We start from the raw sequence: 23,656 nt of genomic DNA on the forward strand, positions 1-23,656 counted from the left end.
TGACTCCATCCTTAAGTCTAACGCACAACTCCATATACCCGTTATTAGTCTTTAGTTCTTATTGCCCTCCTTTTTTTACACAAGTCTATTTCTTATTTTTATTTTTATCGATAAAAACAGAAGTCTATTTCTTATGTGTGGTTCTTGGTTATCCAAAACATAAATTGTCGTATTCTTTGCTTTTTAGAGTTTAGGCTTCCCGTTATTTACCCTTGGAAAAAGTGTGGAGTTGTAGACAGCGGATGTGAAAGAAGTCAAAGAACTAAATAATGGGTAAAGTGGAGCACAAAAAGGATCTTGTAAATGATCAACATGTTCCCTTCTTGCCGTGCTTCAAAGTTCATTCTAATTCATTTAAAATGTGAACGCAAACTTTTATTCTCAATAAAGAACCTCCTCAGCAAATGAGTTCGATTCGGTTTGAAAATACGTAATTTCTTGAAAAATTATTGTGTAAGTTAGATTTACACAAGGTTTAGGTTGTTGTGTCACAAAGAAATCCTTGCAATCACCCAATCGTGTTCCAAACACACTTAGCGTGTCCTCACTCGTGGTTCGTATTATACTAGATCTCCACGAGCAAAAAATTATTTCGTATCTTAATCCTAACGTTATTCTTGAATTAAGGACAAGGTGATAAATCAAGGCATTCAAGGGTATCAATTTTGGTCATTGGGAAACAAATCATCCAATGCTAATTGAATTCTTCGATTTGAAATTTGAAGTACCATGTTGGAGGAAACCAATGTAAGTTCTTTAGTAGTTTTGAGGAATTGCACAAGGCAATTTCTTGGGCTGAGAATATCGAGGGCAATACTGAATAACCACTCCAATGACTTTCTATATGATGAGAACAAAAATTTTACTACTAATTTGCTGCTGACGCGAGCGTGGAGATATGGATTTGGATAAAAAATTTAATTTGAAACAAGATTCAACGAGGTATCAAAAATTTGATGTTATCAAACTTTTGTAACCATTAGATCTCATCTTACACTTCTAGAAACATGAGATTCTGTTATATTCATAGACTTTAATATTGTCCGGCCTTTGAAAGATATGTCTCCGAAAATCGATGCCACTAACATGCACAGGATTATTTAGGATATTTGAGGCCTTCCAAGGCGGCTGCCTAATTGGCCTAAGGGTTGAGCCTAGAATCTGTCTTAATTGGACTGGAGTTCACAGAAACTGCTTGAAGAAGGAAAATTTACAAACAGGATAGTGAATTCATTGACCAACTATTTCTTCTCAAACAAGACATTGCAAGTTGTTCATGTATCAAAAGACGTTTCCAATTCCCAATCATTTGACACTCATGCACTAACTTATTAGTACATGTGCAGTATCCTGTTTGTAAAGAAACATTAACGTCGACATCAATTAAGTCATCAACGCCTTCAGTTTGTGAAGGACTAGAGTTTTTGTACTAATTAACCCACGACTTTTGTTACACTAATTGTGTTTTTACCTTAACTAATTCTCATCACTCACTTTGTATCTCTCCGTCACTCTTGGCATTCTTGCAACAAAAAGTCTTCATGATTCCTTCTTCTTCTTCTTCACTCTTTCACAACTTGTCTAACCATCGTTTCTCAAATTCATTCAGAAGCTTCTTTTTCATACCAACAACTTTAGCACTCGTAACATGTCTTTTCATTCTTATTTACATCTCCTCGACCTCAAAGCTTTTCTTCACTGATCACCATCAGTCACGTGATCTACTACTTAAACCATCCCTTGGATATTCACTAAACCCTTCAAAAACTCAACAAGAGATTCAGTCTCAATATCAAAACACTAGTTTCTATGTTCCTAAGTCAACTGAAGCTGGTCAAAGTTTGAGTTCTTTGCATAATATTGGTAGAAAAGAAGATGAGATTCACAAGGGTAAAAAACCTTTTAGCTCAAATGGTATGCTTGTTTTGAGTTTTGAGTTTTGTGTTAATGTTTAATTATTGAGTTTGTTTAAGTTTTGGCTATTGCTCATGTTACTGTTCTATTAAATAATGATCTTCAAGTGCTTTCATGTTTCAGCAACCAAAGAGAAAAAGAAACTATAAACTTGTATTTGACTAGTAGACTTTGAAAAGTAGTTGTGAGCATGCATTTAGTAAATTGATATATGGAGGAAACTGACTTTAATTTAGGACAATGTGATTATTGGGGGAAATTGATATCATTCTGCTAGACAAGGAGGAAAACTTGTATAGGCTGTAGGCTTCAAATGTTGCTGCGTACGGTAGGCGAACTCAAGTAATATATGTAGTTCACTTTAGTATAGTCTTTTGGTTAAAGTGGAACGACTTCTTTGTTACATACTCTGTGTCCTTTGATTGTTGTAGACATTTAGTTCTTGAAGTGAGTATACACTATACAGAGTACATTTTAGAAAAAAATTTGAGTGCCGTAGCAGTACACAATTATAAAAGTTCTCAGGAGATATACGAAAATTACAAAGTTGAGTATCCTAGATATTGAATTTATTTTCTTGAATTGGGAATTAATTATTGTTATTGGTGTAGGTGTTAATGCGAATGAAGAGGTGTTCCACGACGAAGATATCTTTATGGAAGATTATAATGAGATGAATAGGAGCTTTAAGATATATGTCTATCCTCATAGGAAAGATGATCCCTATGCCCACGCACTCTTACCAGTGGACTTCGAACCGGGTGGAAACTATGCAAGTGAAAGTTACTTTAAGAAGGCTCTTATGCAGAGCCATTTTATTACAGAGGAACCTGCAGAGGCAAATCTTTTTTTCTTGCCTTTCTCTATTGCAAGCTTGCGGTATGACAAAAGAGTGAGTGTTGGAGGAATCCCAGATTTTGTTCGATCTTATATCTTCAATATCAGTCACAAATATCCCTATTGGAATCGAACTGGTGGAACAGACCATTTTTACGTTGCTTGTCATTCCATTGGAAGGTCAGCAATGAATAAAGCAGAGGAGGTTAAGTTCAATGCAATTCAGGTTGTCTGTTCTTCAAGCTATTTCCTATCTGGGTACATCGCTCACAAAGATGCATCTTTGCCACAAATCTGGCCAAGACAAGGAGATCCTCCAAATGTCTCTTTGTCTAGAAGGTAATCCACTTCTTTCATGTAGTAGATTTTCTTTAACATTGACATCCACGCCCGAAGTTAATACGCCAACATCAACAGATAAATAAACTCATATGCTATTGATTTTTTGGTGCTGTAAATAATGTATAAATTGTGGTGAATCTATAAGTTTATGGTATTAGTTTTCTTTTTATAAGACCAAATAAGAGCGCTCAGTACCTGTAGAGGCTAATATTTGTTTTTATAAGTCTAAAATATTAATCCTAATATTTGTTTTAAAAAAAAAGAAGTAAAATTAGTCCTTGTAGAGGCATGAACCTTTGACTATGCACTTAAAACTTAAATGCTGTTGCTACCGACTAGGCTCTCTTGTTTCAACATTATAGTTCTTACTAAGCTAATATATACACTAAACTTTCTGGAGGATGGGGCCCTTATATTGCACCAACTTCTGGGGGGCCAGCCACTCGCTGACTGTGCTCAGGCCGCCCTTGGCTCCAGCCCAACAAAATTTAGGAAAAACAATTATTATATGGTATAATTAGTTAAAATGTTGCAAGTCACCCCAATTTTTTTTCCAACTATTGCCCCTACAAGAGTTGCAACGTGATACCCTCAAACTCAGATCTCTGTCTGGGAATTTTGCCACACAAATAACAAAGTGAAAACAAAACTGGGCTAGTATGTACTGTGTTGGAGTTATCCCTCACATGAGGAGAGAACCTGAGCCGGACGTAAAAGCAGACAAATTCGGTGTCCTTGAGAAGTCGAAGCCAGCCGCTTTCGGATGAAGAAGCCAGCCAGAGTTCCAATAACATAGAGGCGACCAGCTCAAAGTGGCTTCAGTCTTTCGACTTCGAGGTCTTGCTCAGAGTGACTGCCAGCGCCAGCTCGGACATAATTTTGTGGGCCTCTGCTGCATGAGAAATTTGGTTTTTGGAGATAAAACCAAAAATCAAGGTTTTGGAAAACCTAACCAACAGAACCAAACAAGTCAGAAGGATTGGAATCCAGACTAAAACAAAAGAGAGATAACCTTTACAGAGATACAACCCTGTAAAGAGATAAGAGTGATCTAGTAAGGTGAGAGACTGTAAAGGAGAGATTGTAATCTTCCTTCCCACTTTATTAAGAACTGGCTCTTGTGGAAGTAGGCATCATTGGCGGAACCACGGTAAATCTTTGTGTTGTGGTTTGCTTTTACTACTTTACATTATTATTTGTTGTTAATAGTTGTTTAGCGAGTTGGGCATGTTAGTATAGGTTGTAGTTGATATTTAGATTTTGTCCGGAGTTGAATTGTGTTCATACAAGTTATCTGTGTAGTGGGGGAACCGATTGGTATTGGTGTAATCCCCAACAAGTGGTATCAGAGCCAGGTTGGAATAGCCTAGGGTGTTATCCGAATCTTGGTCAGAAGGTGTTTGATGAAATTCCTGAGAGAAGATTTGAGGTTAAATAACTTGTAGAGATGGACCATTCCGTGAACACTCGTATGATGAGTCCGAATAGGAAGAACTACACCACCATCGAAAGCCAAGATGGAAGACTTGCTATAACCGCAAGGACTTAGCACTTCCCATTGAGAATGAGGGAGTAAAACCCAAAAAAAGGCCGATGAAATTTGAGTGGAAAAAGCTTGTGAGAATAAGCGATTGGATACATTCGGACGGTGGATTGGCAGCGGTGTCTTTCACCATGTGGCCTAAGAGACTACTGACCTTGATCTATGGAAGAAACTTCGAAGACCTTTATGAGAGGAAGTCGGGTGGAAACAAAGTGCTAGTCGTTAAGAAGTTTGCAGACACGAAGTACCAAGAAGGTTCTTCAATGTCTGAGCATCTTAATGAAGTACAGAATATCATCAATCAGATGCATTTGATGAAGATCAATTTGGGAGACGAAGTTGAGGCTTTGTTTCTATTAGGCTCTAACCAAAGTTGGGAGACATTAGCGGTTTCTACATGGAGCGACCAAGGATGGAATTGTTACCATGGAGATGGCTACCACATCTTTGTTGAATGAGGAGACTAGAAAGAGTGCAAGAAGCAGCTCTTCTCACTCAGAGATCCTTTTCACAGAGAAACGGGGGAGAGGTCGAAGCAGAAAACCATCTCGTTCTAGAGGTGATGGCGAAGTAAATCTAGGGGTGAAGCTAGAACTCCTAAGCGCAGAGGCAATGTTACTATTTTGCCACCAAAGGCCACTTCAGGATATGAGTCGCGAACAACGAAGAGGGATGAGAAGAATAACTGTGTACATGAAGACATGGTGCAGAGGAACGGAAACACAGGCAGAGATACTACCGCACTAGTCGACGACCTAGTGGGAATTGTGTCAGATTGTGGTGTGTGCTGTCTTAGTACCTCATGTCGGGGATACTGAGTGGGTGATAGATCTGAGGAGCATCCTATCACGTCACACCGCGACGGGGATTCTTCACTATCTACGGTATGGTGAATATGGTGAAGTGAGGATGGGTAACAGTGGCGTCTCGAAGATTATAGGCATTGGAGATGTTCATATAGAAACCAATGTCGGCTACACCTTGACACTCAAGGATGTAAGACATGTCCCTGACATACGGTTAAGCCTAATTTCGGCGGGGAAATTAGATGGCGATGGCTTTGTAAACTCGTTTGGTAGCGGGGTATGGAAACCCGACCGGAGGTTCCATTGTAGCGACCGGAGGAAAGAAAACTTGCTCTCTTTACAAAACACAAAGGCTAGTTTGTGTAAAGCGAAGCGAATCTGTGAGAAGAAGAATCTTCATCACAAGAGTGGCACAAGAGGCGTGTCACATGGGCATAAAAGGGATGGAAGTTCTTGCTAAGCAAAGGCCATGCCGGACATTAAAGGTACACATTTAAATACATGTACTCCTTTGTTTGGTAGGAAAGCAACACGAGGGTGTCTTTCCAAAGATTCGTCTCACGAGAAAGGACATCGTCCTTGAGCTAGTGCAATACGACTTATGTGGTCCTATGAGTGAAGTCCCGAGGGAGAGCCGCGACTTGACATTCATTTGATGATCGTCAAGAAAGATATGGGCCTATAGTCCGAAGACCAAGGATGAAGTACTTGGCGTGTTTGAGAAATTCCACGACATGGTGGAAAGAGAGACTGGGAAGTTGTTGAAGTGTATTCGCCGGATAATGGGGGTGAGTACATTGGGCCATTTGAAGAGTATTGCCGAGTCATGGGATTCGTCATGAAGCGCACCGTTCCCAAGACACACCGACGAGAATGGAATAGCGAGAGAATGAACCGTACCATTGTAGAGGAGGATAAGATGCATGCTATCTCACTCTAAGCTACCTAGAAGCTACTTGGGTAGAAGCAATGCGTCTGTACCGTGCATGTGATCATCAACTGTCAAAGACAAAAGCCTCACGAATAGTGATTATCGAGAGAGTATGGTCGGCGAGAGATGTTGATTATGGATACTTGAGGGTATTTGGGTGCGGGGCATTTGTGCATATTCCGAAGGATGAGAGATCAAGCTTGATGACAAAGCCAAGCGGTGCATTTTTCGGGTTATGGAGATGAAAAGTTTGGTTACAAACTCTATGATCCGATTAACAAGAAGGTAATCCGAAGTCGAGATGTTGTGTTCTTAGAAGACCAAACCATAGCGGAGACTTTGAGGAGGGTGAAGCTTCTGGGGCTTTCACCAATGATCTTGTTGATTGAACCGAAGTTCCTACCGTGGAGCGTCGCGAAGGCATTGAGAATCTGAGAGAACCATGAGTTTGAAGCTCATGATGAGAATCTATTGCTTTCATAATGGGATAGAACCTATTGGTATAGAAGATGCAGAGATGAGATGCATGAACCACCACCCGAGCAAAGCGAAGTGCATCCTCCCGAGGCACCGGCCGGATGGGGCAAGGAGGTCCGGCGAGAGAGAGACTAGCTTCAACCAGGTATCCACCACATGCGCACGTGCTACTATCCGGATGGTGGAGAACCTATGTACTATCAAGAGGCACTTGAAGGTACGCACAAAGAAAAGTGGTTGAAGGCCATGCATGACGAGATGGATTCTTTGCATAAGAATCACACTTATGAAGTTAGTTGAGAAACCCACGAGGGAGAAAAGTTCTCAAGAATAAGTGGATATACAAAGTCAAGCATGAGGGAGAACAATCCTCACCCAAGGCACAAAGCTTCGCCTTGTTGTGAAGGGATTCGGTCAAAGGAAAGGGATTGACTTTGATGAGATTTTTCTCTCTGTAGTGAAGATGACTTCTATCCAGGGTGGTATTGGGTATGGCCGCAAGTATGAACCTAGAGGTTGAAAGCGACTAGATGTTAAGACGACTTTTCTTCATGGAGACCTTGAAGAAGATGTCTACATGGACCGCCGAGGAGGGTTTGAGGTCAAAGGCAAGGAGCACCTAGTATGCAAGCCGATAAAGAGCTTGTATGGGTTGAAGCAAGCACCGAGACGATTGGTACATAAAGTTTGACTCCTTTATGGTGAAGCAAGGATACAAGAAGTCGCTTCCGATCATTGTGTGTTTGTTGAGAGATTTCGGATGGGGATTTCATTGTCTTTATTCTTTGTATGTGGATGATATGTTGATAGTTGGCCCAAACATCAACAAGATATCAAGTGAAGAAAGACTTGAGTAAGTCCTTTGAGATGAAGGATTTGGGTCAAGCAAAGCGGATACTTGGGATCGCGGATCACTTTCGTGTGAAAGAGTGGAAAGTTGTGGCTTTTCAAGAAAGATACATTGAGAAGGTGTTGAAGAGATTCAACATGGATCAAAAGCGAAAGCCCGTCCGGTTGTCCGGTGGCCCGTTCGCATGACCAAAGAGATGTGTCCTAAGGGTGAGCATGAGCGAGTCGGATGGAAAAAGATTCCTTATGCATCCCGAGGGCGGTTTGATGTATGCCATGGTGTGTACTAGACCGGATATTGCTTTTCGCCCGTTGGGGTTGTAAGCGATTTCTGTCAAATCCGGGTAAAGAACATTGGGAAGGTGTTAAGTGGATATTGAGATATCTCAAAGGCACTTCCAAATCATGTTTGTGTTTTGGTGGAAGTAAGCCCTTACTTGAAGGGCTCGATGCGGAACATGGCGGTGATGTTGACTTCGATGAAGTCCACCTCCGGTTATCGGTTACTTTTGGGGGGGCGGTTTCTTGGCAATCTAAGTTGCAAAAAGTGTGTTGCCCTCTCCACTTCTGAAGCGAGTATATTGCAGCCATCGAGTGTTGCAAAGAGTTGCTATGGATGAAGAGGTTCTTCGACGAACTAGGCTAAAAGCGTAAAACGGTTTGTAGTTCTATGTGACGGTCGAGGCGCCATCCACTTGAGCAAGAATCCGAGTTTTCATTCTAGATCCAAGCACATACACGTGCGTTATCATTGGATTAGAGAAGTACTTTCGAAGACAAGCATTTGTGTATCGAAGATCCATCCATACCGACAAGAACGGTCGGATATGATGACCAAAGTCTTACCGAAAGGTAAGTTTGATGTTTGTTGTGCTATTGCGGAATGGCAAAGACACCTCCCTGTTGATTTGACAATTGCATGGAGGTATCCCCCACCGTTCGGGGGGAGATTGTCGAGTTATCCCTCACATGAGGAGAGAATTTTGAGCCGACGTAACGGGGTCAAATGAGAAGTCAGGAGGCGCCAGCGATCGGATGAGAAGCGCCCAGCTTCGAGTTCCAATAACATAGAGGCGACCCCGAAAGCCGGTCTTCAGTCTTCGTAGCGACTTCGGCCAGAGTGAGCCAGCGCTCGGACATAATTTTGTGGGCCTTGCTACAACGATACCGCGAAATTTGGTTTTGGAGATAAAACCAAAAATCAAGGTTTTGGAAAACCTAACCAATGTAACCAAACAAGTCGGAAGGATTGGAATCGGACTAAAACAAAAAGAGATAACCTTTCTGAGGAGATACAACCCCGTAAAGAGATAAAGAATGATCTAGTAAGGTGAGATCAGAAAAGGAGAGATTGTAATCTTCCTTCCCACTTTATTAAGGCTCTTGTGGAAGTAGGCATCATTGGGCGAACCACGGTAAATCTTTGTGTTGTGGTTTTGCTTTTTACCGCTTTACATTATTATCCGTTGTTAATAGTTGTTTAGCGAGTTGGGCATGTTAGTATAGGTTGTAGTTGATATTTAGATTTTGTCCGGAGTTGAATTGTGTTCATACAAGTTATCTGTGTAGTGGGGGAACCGATTGGTATTGGTGTAATCCCCAACATACTGTAGGTCACCTTGAGTGGGGGCCAAAACAGTGACTTATCTAGCAAAAAAAAGTTAAGTTCGCTTCTCATATCTACATTTTTGCTGTTCTGTAAATGTGATTACAGAAAGAAACTGGCATTCTTTGCTGGAGCTATAAACTCTCCAATACGTAAGAAACTCCTTGAAGTATGGAAGAACGACTCAGAGATATATGTCAATTTCGGTCGGCTGCGAACCCCCTACTCTGACGCGCTTCTTGGCAGCAAGTTTTGCCTCCATGTAAAAGGTTTTGAAGTGAACACAGCACGGATAGGGGATGCATTATATTATGGTTGTGTCCCTGTAATCATTGCCAATCACTATGATCTTCCTTTCACAGATATACTCAATTGGAAGAGCTTCTCACTTGTCGTTGACACTTCGGATATACCACTGTTGAAGAAAATCCTACATGGGGTAAGCTCGGACGAGTACAGAGTGTTACAAAGGAATGCATTGAAAGTGCGTAAACATTTTCAGTGGAACCTTTTTCCTACAGATTATGATGCATTTTACATGGTGATGTATGAGTTGTGGCTTCGAAGAAATTCTTTGAGGTTCACTTCAAGTGAGTTGCTCAATTTTGATCATCAGCACAATAAAACTTGTATGAAATAAATTACACTCGATCACTCCCCCTGTCACATATTTGGAGGGAAGAAAATTTGGCTGCCGATTTCTGCCAAACATGGTGCTGACTTAAAACACTCTTGTACATGAGAAACCGGCTCCCATAGTAGTTATATAAAATGGGAGTTTTTGTTAACGTTTTGGTCCTTGTACTGTTTTTTCTATACTTTATTTTAATACAATTTCCACTTTGCAAAAAAAAAAAAAAAAAAACAGAAAGAATTTATAGAACATTTGACATAGCTCCTATATCTTTACCAAAAATACATAACTCGTATATCAAAATTCATGTATTGTACATTTGTATGACGCCTTGTTTGGAAAGAAACATTGAAGTCCACGTCCACGTCCACGGTGAAGGACTAGCGTTTTTGTACTAATTAACCCGGGACTTCTCTTACACTAACTAATTGTGTTTTAACCTTAACTAATTCTCATTACTCACTTTGTATTTCCCGTCGTCTTTGCATTCTTGCACCAAAAAAGTCTTCATGGTTCGTTCTTCATCACTCCTTCACAGCTTCTCTAACAATAGTTTCTCAAATTCATTCAGAAGCATCTTTTTCATACCAACAACTTTAGCACTCGTAACTTGTCTTTTCATTCTTATTTACATCTCGTCAACTTCAAAGCTTTTCTTCACTCATCACACTCAGTTAGAACATGATCTGCTACTACTTAAACCATCACTTGGGTATTCATTTAACTCTTCTAAAACTCAACAAGATATTCAGTCTCACCATCACAAGTCTAGTTTCTATGCTCCTGAGTCAACTGAGGTAGCTGGTCAAAGTTGGAACTCTTTGCATAATATTGGTAGAAAAGAAGATGGGATTCAGGAGGGTAAACAACCTTTTAACTCAAATGGTATGCTTGCTTTAAGTTTTATGGTAATGGGTAATGTTTAATTATTGATCAGTTTGTTTAAGTTTTGGTTATTGCTCATATTACTGTTCTATTAAATAATGATCTTCAAGTGCTTATAATTTAGTGCAATGTGAATATTGGAGGAAATTGATATCGTTCTGCAGTCTGCTATACAATAAGGAAAACTTGTATAGCTGTAGGCTTCAAATGTTGTTGCGTATGGTAATGGTGAATTCAAGTAATGTAGTTCACTTTTGTATAGTCTTTTGGCCAAAGTGCAGCTGTGGGACGATTTCTTTGTGACACACTGTGTCCTTTGAATGTTGTAGACATTTAGTTAGTTCTTGAAGTCAGTATGCTTCTTCGACTTAAAGAGACCATTTTAGAAAACAATTTTGAGTGCAGTGGCAGTACAAAATTATAAAAGATCTTAAGAGGTTTTGAATGCCAAAATGGACTGATTAGTAGTCCTAGGCTCCTCGCTTCCTAGGTGGTCTCGCAGAAAAAAGTTCCGTTATTATAACACCCCGTCTTTTTATTGCATTTCCTATAATAATATTAATAGTAATAATAATAATAATAATGTAAATAGAAAACAGAAATAGGATATCCAGTAGTTTTGGAAAAAAAAAAGCCCGTAAGTAAGTAGATAGGTTTAAAACCCTGGTTTTTCGGAGAGGTTTGAAAAACTAGAAAGTAGGGGTTTCTCACGTAGAGTTTTTTTGGGAGAAAAACAAAACGAGAGTTTTAGAAAAAGGTGAGAGTTTTACTGAGAAAAAAAAAGGGGTTTTTGAACGAGGAAGATTATCGTTTCGCGTGACAGTAGACGACGGGGTTTCGATTTCGGGGAGCTGTTCGGTTATAACAGTGAGTAGATACTTAATGTTTTTATTAATTTCTCGTTATCTGTTAGAAAAAAAGGCTGTGTTCATACTGTGTTTTGATATTGTGTTTTGTTACGGTTTTCGTTTTCTGCCGTTATTCTAGCTTTCTCTCCTCTTGTTTAGCTATGGAATTTGGTTATATGTTAGCATAGGGAATTGGTTAATAACTGGACTCTAAATTGAATCGGCCGAAACTCTCGGAACATAGCATCAATGGCGTCGCCATCAGCTGAACAAAACCGTTCTTTTTTTTTTTTTTCCTGAAGTATGGTTTTTATTGATTTGTGGTAATGATAATTGTTAACTGTGAATGTTATTGTTTGGTGTTTGGGTTGATTGGGTGAGATGGGAAGCCTTTGGAAAGCTTGACCATAATGGCGTTCGAACCATATCACAAGCAGTTTCCGTTTTTTTTTGTTGTGTGAATGTTTTGTTGGTTGGAATTGAACATGGAGGATGTGGGGTAAGGTGTTGAGGGTTGTGTGTTGAGTGGAGATGGCTCAGTGGTGCCGAGCTATACCTGTGGAAGCTCGGAGAGCTTTTAATGGCGTCGGTCGATTTTTGCAGTATAACAGAATCAAGTATTGTTGATATGGGTAGATAGGGTTTTTCTCCCTGAACCAAACCGCGGGGTTTCTTTTTGCCATGGATGGCCGGTGGTGGCTGTGTGGTGGTCGGTGGTGGTTGTTTGAAATTGGAGAGGGAGGAGATGAACAGTAGCCAAAAACGATTTTGGGCTTGGGCCAAAATCGTGGGCTATTATCTTTTTGTTTTGGATTTTAAAATTTTGACTTTTAGATTAGACTATGGGCCTTAGGATTTGGGCTTTTGGGTTTTTGGAGTTTAGGCCGGGTTGACCAGAGTTGACTGTTGACTTTGACCAGGGTTGACTTTGACCAGTTGACCCGAAAATTTGACTTTTTCCTAAAATTATGATTCGGTCTAATAGGATAAGTCTAGGACTATTAACGTGTTTGATTTTTTTTTGCTAAGACCTTTATAAATATACTTGTATGCGTGTATTTCTTGCTTTGTGATTTTACGTCTTTTGAGATACACAACGTTATGACATTTATACATCCATGAAATTAATAACGCGTAAACCAAAAATAATTGAATCAAGATTTTTCCACGTTCTCCGAAATAATCTATGCAATAAAATACAATAATCGTAAACAAAACAAACTTTACCGCACCTTTTAGAACTCTCCACTCAAGTTTTAGAATTGAGTTTATAGTGATGAAGTCATATGTAGGTGGGCATTTATTGAATGTGCCATAAATAGCCGTTAGTGTTATATAAAGGGTATTCATTGAATGTGTCATGAATGACCAAATTGTAGTTAGACCGCCCTAAAGAGGAACTAAGGTATTTAGCCTAGCGGGTGAGTTGTATTTCTTGAATATGCGGGGAATGTAGGATTGGGTATTCCTTGAATGTGGCGGGAATGACCGGGGCATTCATTGAATGTGCCATGAATGGCCCGATTAGTGATATGATAGGTATTCCTTGAATGTGGCGGGAATGACCTAAGGTATTCATTGAATGTGTCATGAATGACCGAGTTTTGTGCCCAAAGAGGTCATGAAATATGTGTATGAAAGCGAGGAGATGGCTATGATATTGTGGTATTCGGTGGGAGAGAGGCACACAGGAATGTGTGATTTGGCAAATGTGTGGAGTGCAAATCGTGGAGTAGGTACTAAAAGGTGGGTGTATAAGAAAAGTAATTGATTAAGTGATAAGAGAAATTTATTTGATGATGCAAGTGTGTTGGGCTTACTTTTGAATGCATATAGGATATTTACATATGTTATATATACAAGTTCTAACTTTCTTTTGCAGGAAGGTAGGACTTAATAATATTTTGTGCAGGGACGCGGTCCTACCCTTATACAGCGGCAGATATCGGTAAGTGTAATTCAATTATTTAGATATTAAAAGGGAGTTATTAGAATGAGTTAATAAAATGGAGGTTAATAAAAAAGGAAGTTTTGCTTGGGAAGAAACTATGCCGTTTGAGATGACGGAACTACTTGTCTTCCAAGCTGAGAATGATTAGGTTAGGATAGATTTAAAGTGTTAGTGGGATAAGTAAGGTTTTGAAATGTTTATATGTAGTTAGTCTACTCATACCAGCAAATTCCATTTTGCTGACCCATGTTTGCTTTATTTTGCAACGTGGGTGTGTTCTTAGGAACATAGGTGGAAGGCTGATGGAATCGCGTGTGATTGGGATTAGTGCCCTGGAGGCGGTTAGTTAGTTTTCTTTTAGGTTTGATTTCTTTGTTGGAGGAATGTAATAACATAGTTTACCTTTTTCATGGCATGAGGACATGGTAGTGATGAACTTTATTTGGAGAGTTTGTTTGATGTTTTATTTGGAAGGATGTTATCTAAATAAAGAGATTTCGGATAATTATGGGGATGATTTTATTTTAAGTTGTTTCTTTTATGACATGACTATTAGGGTTTGTATGTGTAGTATTCTCCGTCATAGTCTGGGTTTTTAAACAAGTGAACCTAGTGATGTTTGAGATAATTATATTTCAAATATTCACTTTGTTATTGTTTAGAAATTCGGGCTGTGACAGTTATGCTGGTTATGTTTTACAAATGGTTAATTGCGCAGGATCAACTACTGAATATAATAGAATTAATCTTATGATTTACGAGGAAGATGAAGAGAAGTTTGAGTATCTATGCAATATACGGATTTATCTCTTGAATTCAAAATTGATGATTGTTATGGTTCAGGCGTTAATGTGAATGAAGAGGTGTTCCATGACGAAGATATCTTTCTCAAAGATTATAATGAGATGAATAGGAGCTTTAAGATATATGTCTATCCTCATAAGAAGGATGATCCCTATGCCCACGCACTCTTACCAGTAGACTTCGAACCAGGTGGAAACTATGCAAGTGAAAGTTACTTTAAGAAGGCTCTTATGCAGAGCCATTTTATTACAGAGGAACCTGCAGAGGCAGATCTTTTTTTCTTGCCTTTCTCTATTGCAAGGTTGCGGCATGACAAAAGAGTGAGTGTTGGAGGAATCCCAGATTTTGTTCGATCTTATATCTTCAATATCAGCCAGAAATATCCTTATTGGAATCGAACTGGTGGAACAGACCATTTTTACGTTGCTTGTCATTCCATTGGAAGGTCAGCAATGGAGAAAGCAGAGGAGGTTAAGTTCAATGCAATTCAGGTTGTCTGTTCTTCAAGCTATTTCCTACCTGGGTACATCGCTCACAAAGATGCATCTTTACCACAAATCTGGCCAAGACAAGGAGATCCTCCAAATGTTGCTTTGTCTAGAAGGTAAACCACTTCTTTCATGTGGTAGATTTTCTTTAACATTGACATCTACGCCTGAAGTTAATACTCCAACATCAACAAACTCATACGCTATTGAATTTTTGATGCTGTAATGAATAAGTGTGGTCAATTTATAAGTTGATGGTATTTGTTTTCTTTTTATAAGACCAAACAAGAGCGCTCAGTACCTGAAGTGAATTCTATAGGCTGATATGATCCAGTAACTGCTTTAGCTGATAAGTTCCTTTCTCATATGTACTTTTTTGCTGTTCTCTAAATGTGATTACAGAAAGAACCTAGCATTCTTTGCTGGAGCTATAAATTCACCAGTACGTAAGAAGCTTCTGGAAGTATGGAAGAACGACTCAGAGATATATGTCCATTTCGGTCGGCTGCCAACCCCCTACTCTGACGAGCTTCTTGGCAGCAAGTTTTGCCTCCATGTAAAAGGTTTTGAAGTCAACACAGCACGGATAGGGGATGCGTTATATTACGGTTGTGTCCCTGTAATCATCGCCAATCACTATGATCTACCTTTCACAGATATACTAAATTGGAAGAGTTTCTCACTTGTCGTTGCCACTTTGGATATACCACTATTGAAGAAAATCCTACATAGGGTAAGCTCGGAAGAGTACACAGTGTTACAAAGGAATGTATTGAAAGTGCGTAAACATTTTCAGTGGAACCTTTTTCCTACAGATTATGATGCATTTTACATGGTAATGTATGAGTTGTGGCTTCGAAGAAATTCTCTGAGGTTCTCTTCGAGTGAGTTGCTCAATTTTGATCAGCACTATAAAACTTGTTTGAAATAAAGGGCAGATCTATCTTTGTATGGAAGTGCTGTCGTGTATAACTCGGCTTGGAAACTGTACATGAAATTGCAGAGTAAACTAAGACGTTAGATTCTTGAACTAATAATCTATACAGTCAAGGCGTCTAACGTCCAAGTTTTTTTTTTCGAAGTTAGGGGCTGACCCCAACCTGTATTCATTAAATTCTTGTGTAAATACATCCACTAGAATCCTCCTGAACTAACTGAAGGCCCTATACTACATACTACACCTATTTTACCTTCATTTGCATTTTTTGCTACAAAATCAGCAGCTCTATTTCCATCTCTATAGATATGTTCCACCATGAAAGTAGTCATGTGCTGTTGATGTGCCTTGATAGCTTGAACAAGGTTCAAGCTATACCAAGGAGGTGTTTCAGTTCCATTCACAATGTTCACTGCCCTTTCTGAGTCAGAGTTAACCATTAGATGCTTGTACCCCATTTTAACTGCAATGCTCAGTCCAACCTCAGTGCCTTGTAACTCTAGGAACAGAATAGATTTACTCTTTGAAGCACCAGTATAAGAGCAAAACTCTTCCATCTGCATCCCTAAACAGACCTCCATACCCATTTCAAGCGTCCAACTCCATTTCATACTAATATTGCTTTTTCCCATTAAAAAGTTGACCTGGTTCCTATATAACTATCTGAAATAATTGCATCCACAGTTCCATACTGATATAACGGGAAAACGAACTCCTTCACTATGAAGGACAATGTGGCAACTTGTTAACCTCTTGAGTCAGGTTTTTAAGGGCAAGTCGTCTCTCGAAATGATTGTGATAATTTAGGTATTATATTAAATCTATAACCGCTCAGAAAAGAGAAAAATACGGTTTTCTTCTTCATTTGAAATCATTAAAATCTTTGAAATCATGTTTATTACAATTCAGTAAAAAGACAACCATAGACTGATGACAAAAGCTGATTTAATCATTCAAAGATATGGTGAGCATGCCCGTGTTTTATTAGGAACTGCCAAACACTTCCATCATAAAACATTTTAAAGATCTTTAGTGACAACAAATAGATGAAAAAAAAAATCAGAGTATAAGTTTTCTCAACATTTAAAATAGCAATATATTCCAAATAGCCATAAACTCTATAACTATAACAAACCCATCCACGGGGAAGCAAAACCTTTTAGATAACAAGGACTGGAGGACAAAATAATTAAAATCAAAGACCAAGAGAGCTCCAAATGAAACCCAAAATAAAAGCTATTATTTTACAGAGTAGATACCATCATAGTTAAGCACCCTTTTTATTCTGCCAAGGCTTGAGTACAGTGAGAACAATAATTGCCACAATTACAAGAAGGATGAAGATGGCAATGCACATCCATTTCCTCGAGTTTCTTTGTAACTTCTTTGCCTTTTGGAGGGCAGTATTCCCTGATTGTACATGATCAACTGCAGTGGAAACCTAAGAAAGAGTAGTTTCAGAATCCTCCTTTGTAAAAGCAAATAGTAATAAGACATAGCCGAAAATAAAATTGTCCCGGTAGTAGTCATTTGAAAGAGTTCCATGAAAATCAATTACCTGTGTTTCTATGTTGTTTAGCATGTCACCCTGTGCTTCCACCAAAACTGCCATGTCCATGAATATCTGTAAACAGAACATGTGAAATTTGAGACCAGAAATAACTCCAGTTCAGAGTCCGAGGCAATTCATAGATTTTAATTTCGCCAGTTTGGTTTTCTGTGTGATTAAATTTAGTGAAAAAAGAACCGACCATTGTTTTGACAGGTCTGTTTTGTGTGTGATGCCTACTTCTGAGTTTATATGATTAGTTTAGTGGAAATCTAGTGCAAAAAATATTGTACACAGTACACATGACAAAATCCACAGCGAAAAGCCCGAAAAGCAACACATTGATCTATATACTTCATCTTCAATCTTCATTGAGTTGCGAGCCTAATGCACCTCACATTAAGACTAAGATACCAGGATACCCTTAGGTGCATTCCTGAAATCCCTCTCTTACACACTTTGCTTTTATTGTTTATAGGTGCAATCCACACCGAGTGTGACTTCACAGCAGTGACATAAAATCTGAACAAGCTTCAATGCAACCAGAGCCTGAACAAAGTAGGATGATCAAGCTTATCCAATTTAAAACATCCCCACAAGGAAACATAATAATACCTGCTGCAATTCGAGAAGCCGTTTTTCTAAGTCTCTTACAGCATCATGACGTTCTTGAATTTCTGCTAGGGTGTCCAGTACCTGTAAATAGACAGTATATAAGTTATAACAAGAGAATTCTCAAAAAGCGAGAGCCATATTACTTTTGACCTCCAAAGCCTTGTCCAGTAATCTGGGAATTTCAGCAACACTACAAAAGTGGCTTCTGCCATAATTACTACTCAAGCATAACCAAGTAAGAATCTTGATAGATGTGAATAAAGAAGTTGGAGGTATGATTTACTTCAAGCTTTACAAAATGATATTCCCCAGTCTCATTTGAATGGGAAAAGAGAAGGAAAAACACCTGTCCTCGGCCTTGTTCTTGTATTGCTCTCTGGAATATTTGCTCTCCATCTCCAGTCTCTATTAACCGGTCAATTGTCTATTTGCATCATACAATAACCATAAAAAGAGGTCAGAGAAATACTAACTTAAGAAGAGCATCTAAATATTTGAACAGGGTAAACAGTCTCACCTCTTCATCAGCTCTTGCACCCGTTACTGTTAAGTACAAGTGCCAACGGGAAAAGTCAGCTCTAATACTACAATAGATTGAAAACTTGTATAAACTGCAATCATATTATAGCTGAAAGGAATTTCTTACCTGTAAAAACCCTCCTCTCAACAACATCACGATACTCTTGATGGATGTTTTCTCTTAGAGTCTGATAAATTGGAGTACTGTTAGAAAAAAATAGAAAGGGGACTGTGGTCATAGAAGACGCTCTGACACAAAGACAATACCTGAAACTCAGTCATCTTAGCTCTCAATCTATTTTTCAACGCCCTGCAGATAAATGGAAAACCAGGTAATGAGATATCGAAGACTTGTACAAAAAGCTTCTGAGGCGAACAATCTACAGACATGAATAGGTTCACGTGGACATAAAGTTAGAATTTCAAACAATAGATAAGCACACTTCTCAAAATTTATGGCCTTATTACAGAAAACAATTGGCCTTTTTTTTTTCTTTTTTTTGCTCGGTAAAAATTCCTTATCATCAATAAAAAATAGAATGACTACAATACAAAAGAAAAAAAAAAATCAATAGAAAAGCATTACAACCAAACGGCTAAAGAGTAAAGACGAATCACAACAAATCCAAACCTAGCAGTTGGTCCCATCTAAACGCAAATTGCTCAAAACGACAGTTTCTAACCTCCTTTAACACCTTAGACCACTAGAATAAGAGGGCTTTGATAGACATAACAGTCTCCTGCATAGTGGCTACAGTTCCTTCAAAATGTCTCCTATTCTGTTCTAGCCATATACCCCACAGAATCTAAAGGTAGAACTCCTCTTCATGGGGGACTAATGGTAACAAAAAACAATTCTGGTATATAGACAGAAACATCTAACATATCGATAATGGCTTGCTGCATAACGATAGGTCCAGGACTGCAGTAATCATTTCAGGGATCTACTTAACTGGGACAGAGTAGTATCTTCCTTAATGATGATGAGTAACAGCAACCTGAGTAGTCTCTAAGGTCATGAACACAAAGTCCATTGATGATATAGACCCACCCACACTTACCCTTGGAAGAACTAAGTATAAATTTTTACAGTAAAACATAGTTATGTAACAAATAGTAATGTGTACAGATTTGTGCTGTCCCTTATAGGTGATTTCAAGTTTTCAACAAAGCAATTTTATCTTTTAATAGGAGCCTCACAATTTCAATGCTGCAGGATGAAGTAACGTAAAGAGCGCTTACACAGTTCTTGCTGTTCTGGTTCGATCAACACCTGTTCCTTGTCCGCATCCGGGCTTTTGTCTATTAGATAAGTTCTGGACATAAAGAGAAATTATTATGATACAAGAAAACTCCTAATGAGCTGTACAAATTAATATGTAAGTGCAAGGATTTGCGAATTACATCTCTGTCTATTTGTTCAATTCTTGTTTTAACAGAAAGAGCAATCCGGCCTACTTCGTCTACATCTCTTTCCATACGCTGCCTTATTGCTGTAAGAAAAAAATAATAAAAAAAATACTCAATCATGACTTTTGAGTTGGAATGCCACATGTTGAGATATAGAATATAGTCTAATAGTCCCACGTCGGGTATTTAAAGCCATGTATCATAGTATATAAGATCCTGGGGCCGCTTCACTTAGTGCCATTTGGTTTTGATTTGGATGCTTGAAATTTTAAGACACCACGACTACAACTGACACTAAAGAAAAACAAATGTGGTTATTTATCACAAGAATGAAATTCTCCGTACTATAAATCAGAAAGCATTTTCTCCAATACCAGATAAAAATTCTTCCAGTTCTATTAATCTGAGCACAAAATCATAAACTAGGTGGCAAGCCTATTAGAAACAAAAAGTTAAACATCTTAGATTGTGAATTAGAAGATTTTGTCAGTTTCCTATTTGTGATTGAAGAAATAAAAGTTGGCATCTTGCTCAGTTTCATCTGGCATTTGAGAGAGTACACATTCAATAAGACTTGGCCTCAATCTCAAAGTATCAAGGGGTAACAATCTTATTACTAAGTCACTTCTCACTAAGGCTACATGGCTACTAGAGTATATTCCAAAAGCAAATCGTTGGGCTTTGGAAGGAAAGAAATAAGAGGGAGTTTGTGGGGAATCCAATGAACAAATCTTTTTTGAAAATGAATTCAAAACTTGAACACCTCTTCTGAAAAGGTTAGAAATCTCCAAGTGAGCTGATTTGTAGTCAAGATGATCTTCACTGTGGGAAGAACATCTTCACCCAAATCAGCCTTCAACTCTTCTTCATGTGGGCCCCACAAAAGTACGTTTGATATTTTCATGAGTTATCACTCTTAACCTGGCCATATACACATATTGCTTAAATTATGAAGCATTTTTCTTTAAAAAGAAAAAACAAAAAAACAAAATAAAAACTAGAAATCCTGCGCTACCACTCCACTTGGGATAACCTAGGCGCTGACCAACATGAACCTATATTTATAACCATCAAGCCAGGATTTCCTCCTGAATAAGCCATAAACTACTGTGTTGGATGGCTATGGATGTGTGAGTTGGATTTGGACAAGGGTATGAGGTATGGGACTCGGCAAACCCAAAATATTGAGATTCTAGGACAGTGAGCAACTTTTACCATTTATACTTAATACATGAGAAGAAAAGAAAATTATGGGCTCAAAGATATAAAAATACAAAGTCCTTTAGACATGGTACATTTTTACGAGAATTTCTGACCATATCCATCCTAGAAAGTACTAAAGCATTATAAAGAATACAAGAATAGGCTACAGTCACATAGGTAATAAACTAACAGATATCAAACATAACAATCGGTGATGATCAAAATACATAGTAGATGAGAACTCAAAGTAAGAGAAAATAAAAGATTGCATAGTTGTATAGGGTTGTACTAAGCTACAGTTTTGGTCCCAATCATGCTCCACGTAAATAAGCCCACAAAAGTCGAGCATGTGTAAGTTTTTGCAACTTTGAAACATAAACATATGTCTAGAGTAAATGATAGGAATATAATGTCTCATTCAACAAAAAAATATATGCCCCATAAATACCTCTCATGCCGGCTGCATTGGTTACAGACTTTGACTCCTCATTTGCAGCCTGCAGATCCCATTTGTGAGTAGACTGTTATTTTTCCCACTTCTTTTTTTTAAAAACATATTAAGTAAACATACATGTCCTCTAAGTACCACCCACTTGCACAATGAGCTTCATTTAAAAACAGGAGACAAACCTGGAGCCCTCCGAGTAGTCTATCAAGCTTCACAATTTGCTTTTCAATTTCTTCAATCTACAACGAAAGCACACATAAAATAGTATTTCAAACTCCACCCTTTCCATAATACTACTACAATGTCACTCTTGATAGAATGAAAAAAATAAAATCTATGCACCTGTTTGAAAAACTGGTCTAAGCCCATATCCGCCGCGTTGATCCCCATTTCAATATCTCCACCTCTCGAACCTTGACGTCGAGGTATCTCAAACGAATCCTGGAAACATCATAAAACAATCATCAAATACATATTTATCAAATACATATTTGTTTAATTTTTTTTAAAAAAAAGAAGAATTACGATATCATCCTCTGAAAATACATTGTAAAATAAAAATCAAAGCTAAGATCTAATAAAAAAAAAATGAAATAACAATTGTACCGTTAGAAGGTCATTCATATTGAAGAAGAAGAAAAACGAGCTCCAAGAAACAGATCTGATGAAAGAGAAAAACGGAGAGAGAGAGAGAATTAAAAGAGGAGGAGGAGGTGTGTTTTTGTATTTCCTGATTTTGAGCGAAAGGTTTGGAAATAATTAGAGAGAGGTTCAACTTGTGTTTCATTTGATAATAATAATAATGTTGGCGTGGTGGTGGGGCCGTTTGTTTAGTTGGAAACTTTTGTATTGTGTAAACCGTGTGCTAGGTTGTCCAACTACTAATAATAATCGGTCGGGTCATGTTTATTTTCACGAAAGGAATGTTTACAAAGATAGAACTGAAACTAGGAGGAAAACTACTAATAAATTTCAGTTGCCTGCTTTTACTTGCTTGCTAAGCTAGCATTTCTCCCAAATTTTGTTTTGTGTCCATGAGAGATGAGACCATAACACCATGTGAAATGTGAATTCACAAAATACAAAATAAAATATATGTACTGATGTGTATGTAAATACTTTTTTATTATTTTAGAATTGGAGTCATATTCTTCTAATAGGGAATAGCGGGGTAGAGGGGCACACGCTCTTGGTATAGCATTCATGCCTTCTGAGTTTTTCGAAGTCAGGCTTTTGTTTTAGTTGAACGCGTGCACGCCCTCGGTTTAGTCTTATGTTGCGCGCACGCAGTCTGGAGTAATCAGGCCTTTTTTGTTTTATGTAGGATTTAATTGGTGAATTTTAGGACCGCATTCTTGATCTTTAGGTTTTAGACGCATATTTAAGATCTCTTGAGAATTTGTAAAAGAAATTTTTGGTTTATTTATTTTATTTGATCGATTTTTATCGATTCTCGATTATTTTAGATTGTTTGAAAGCTATAATGTGCTACTCTTACATCATATTCTTTTTTTTCTATTATATTGTTGTCGTACTTCATAGAATGAATAAAAAGGATTGGTGTACCACATAATTCAAACTGAAGAGGCTAGAGCAATATTTTATATTTTATACTTTACACTCCTACACCAGTTAAGCACACCTCGAGGATGATAATGACAGCAGAGTTTAGATGGCTATTACGAGTGAGATAATGGGTGGGGGGCAATAATGTGGGTCTATTACTAAAAAAAACTTTGTACAATAGTACAGTACAGTAGTGCTCGCACGAAATGCCAAAAGAGGATTTATCTTATCTTAAGCTCTCGTTGTATACTATAGCTGCATGCCTGCATGATTTGGAGTTTTGGATCTCAAGGAACAAATATTGTTGTGAGTTGTGACCACAGTTTTGTCCAAAGCACAGCAACTCTTGGTGCATCAGTGCCTTGTACTTTCAAGTCTTATGGAGGGTCATGTCTCAGACGAGGGCGTGGTCCCAACACCCATATGAATGCTAGAATTCCACGGTGGCGACACAGTAAACTGAAAGAAAATGCACTTTGTCAACAAGCACTGAA

General features: G+C 38.3%; 4 protein-coding genes across 5 annotated transcripts; 2 read left to right on the forward strand and 2 right to left on the reverse strand.

Moving 5' to 3' along the window:
• The first annotated feature begins 1,138 nt into the window (after positions 1 to 1,138).
• Positions 1,139 to 10,093, forward strand: LOC147486044 (putative glycosyltransferase At5g03795). Of its 2 annotated transcripts, none has more exons than XM_086574961.1 (3): positions 1,139 to 1,914; positions 2,526 to 3,090; positions 9,414 to 10,093. In XM_086574961.1, the coding sequence occupies exons 1-3, from the start codon at positions 1,542 to 1,544 to the stop codon at positions 9,943 to 9,945; spliced, it is 1,470 nt and encodes a 489-aa protein (XP_086431087.1). In that variant the 5' UTR covers positions 1,139 to 1,541; the 3' UTR covers positions 9,946 to 10,093. The 2 variants fall into 2 exon arrangements, with proteins under 2 accessions (XP_086431087.1, XP_086431088.1); XM_086574962.1 differs by having other exon boundaries at positions 1,458 to 1,890.
• Positions 10,094 to 10,334: 241 nt separating this feature from the next.
• Positions 10,335 to 15,871, forward strand: LOC147486045 (putative glycosyltransferase At5g03795). Its single transcript, XM_086574963.1, has 3 exons — positions 10,335 to 10,824; positions 14,467 to 15,031; positions 15,318 to 15,871. The coding sequence occupies exons 1-3, from the start codon at positions 10,449 to 10,451 to the stop codon at positions 15,844 to 15,846; spliced, it is 1,470 nt and encodes a 489-aa protein (XP_086431089.1). The 5' UTR covers positions 10,335 to 10,448; the 3' UTR covers positions 15,847 to 15,871.
• Positions 15,872 to 16,049: 178 nt separating this feature from the next.
• LOC147486046 (uncharacterized) lies at positions 16,050 to 16,439 on the reverse strand. Its single transcript, XM_086573633.1, has one exon. It carries the CDS (start codon positions 16,437 to 16,439, stop codon positions 16,050 to 16,052), a length of 390 nt encoding a protein of 129 aa, XP_086429759.1.
• Positions 16,440 to 16,914: 475 nt separating this feature from the next.
• Positions 16,915 to 22,391, reverse strand: LOC147486047 (syntaxin-132-like). Its single transcript, XM_086574964.1, has 13 exons — positions 22,203 to 22,391; positions 21,939 to 22,037; positions 21,779 to 21,835; positions 21,597 to 21,645; positions 19,940 to 20,028; positions 19,778 to 19,851; positions 18,803 to 18,845; positions 18,663 to 18,723; positions 18,534 to 18,559; positions 18,363 to 18,440; positions 18,017 to 18,097; positions 17,411 to 17,476; positions 16,915 to 17,293 (listed from the first exon to the last, which is right to left on the reverse strand). The coding sequence occupies exons 1-13, from the start codon at positions 22,218 to 22,220 to the stop codon at positions 17,120 to 17,122; spliced, it is 915 nt and encodes a 304-aa protein (XP_086431090.1). The 5' UTR covers positions 22,221 to 22,391; the 3' UTR covers positions 16,915 to 17,119.
• Positions 22,392 to 23,656: the final 1,265 nt, after the last annotated feature.

This window comes from Coptis chinensis, chromosome 7 (genome assembly GCF_015680905.1).
Source record: "Coptis chinensis isolate HL-2020 chromosome 7, ASM1568090v1, whole genome shotgun sequence".
Lineage (NCBI taxonomy): Eukaryota > Viridiplantae > Streptophyta > Magnoliopsida > Ranunculales > Ranunculaceae > Coptis > Coptis chinensis.

What these genes read in the sequence shown, in the direction of transcription:
- LOC147486044 (XM_086574961.1), top strand. Translation starts at nt 1,542, where the DNA reads ATGATTCCTTCTTCTTCTTCTTCACTCTTTCACAACTTGTCTAACCAT. An exon ending in AAAACCTTTTAGCTCAAATG is followed by an intron (nt 1,915 to 2,525) that starts GTATGCTTGTTT and finishes TTATTGGTGTAG; the next exon opens with GTGTTAATGCGAATGAAGAG. An exon ending in AATGTCTCTTTGTCTAGAAG is followed by an intron (nt 3,091 to 9,413) that starts GTAATCCACTTC and finishes ATGTGATTACAG; the next exon opens with AAAGAAACTGGCATTCTTTG.
- LOC147486047 (XM_086574964.1), bottom strand. An exon ending in TAGACCAGTTTTTCAAACAG is followed by an intron (nt 21,836 to 21,938) that starts GTGCATAGATTT and finishes CTTTCGTTGTAG; the next exon opens with ATTGAAGAAATTGAAAAGCA. An exon ending in ACCAGAACAGCAAGAACTGT is followed by an intron (nt 18,846 to 19,777) that starts GTAAGCGCTCTT and finishes ATTTATCTGCAG; the next exon opens with GGCGTTGAAAAATAGATTGA.
- LOC147486045 (XM_086574963.1), top strand. Translation starts at nt 10,449, where the DNA reads ATGGTTCGTTCTTCATCACTCCTTCACAGCTTCTCTAACAATAGTTTC. An exon ending in ACAACCTTTTAACTCAAATG is followed by an intron (nt 10,825 to 14,466) that starts GTATGCTTGCTT and finishes GTTATGGTTCAG; the next exon opens with GCGTTAATGTGAATGAAGAG. An exon ending in AATGTTGCTTTGTCTAGAAG is followed by an intron (nt 15,032 to 15,317) that starts GTAAACCACTTC and finishes ATGTGATTACAG; the next exon opens with AAAGAACCTAGCATTCTTTG.
- LOC147486046 (XM_086573633.1), bottom strand. Translation starts at nt 16,439, where the DNA reads ATGGGTATGGAGGTCTGTTTAGGGATGCAGATGGAAGAGTTTTGCTCT.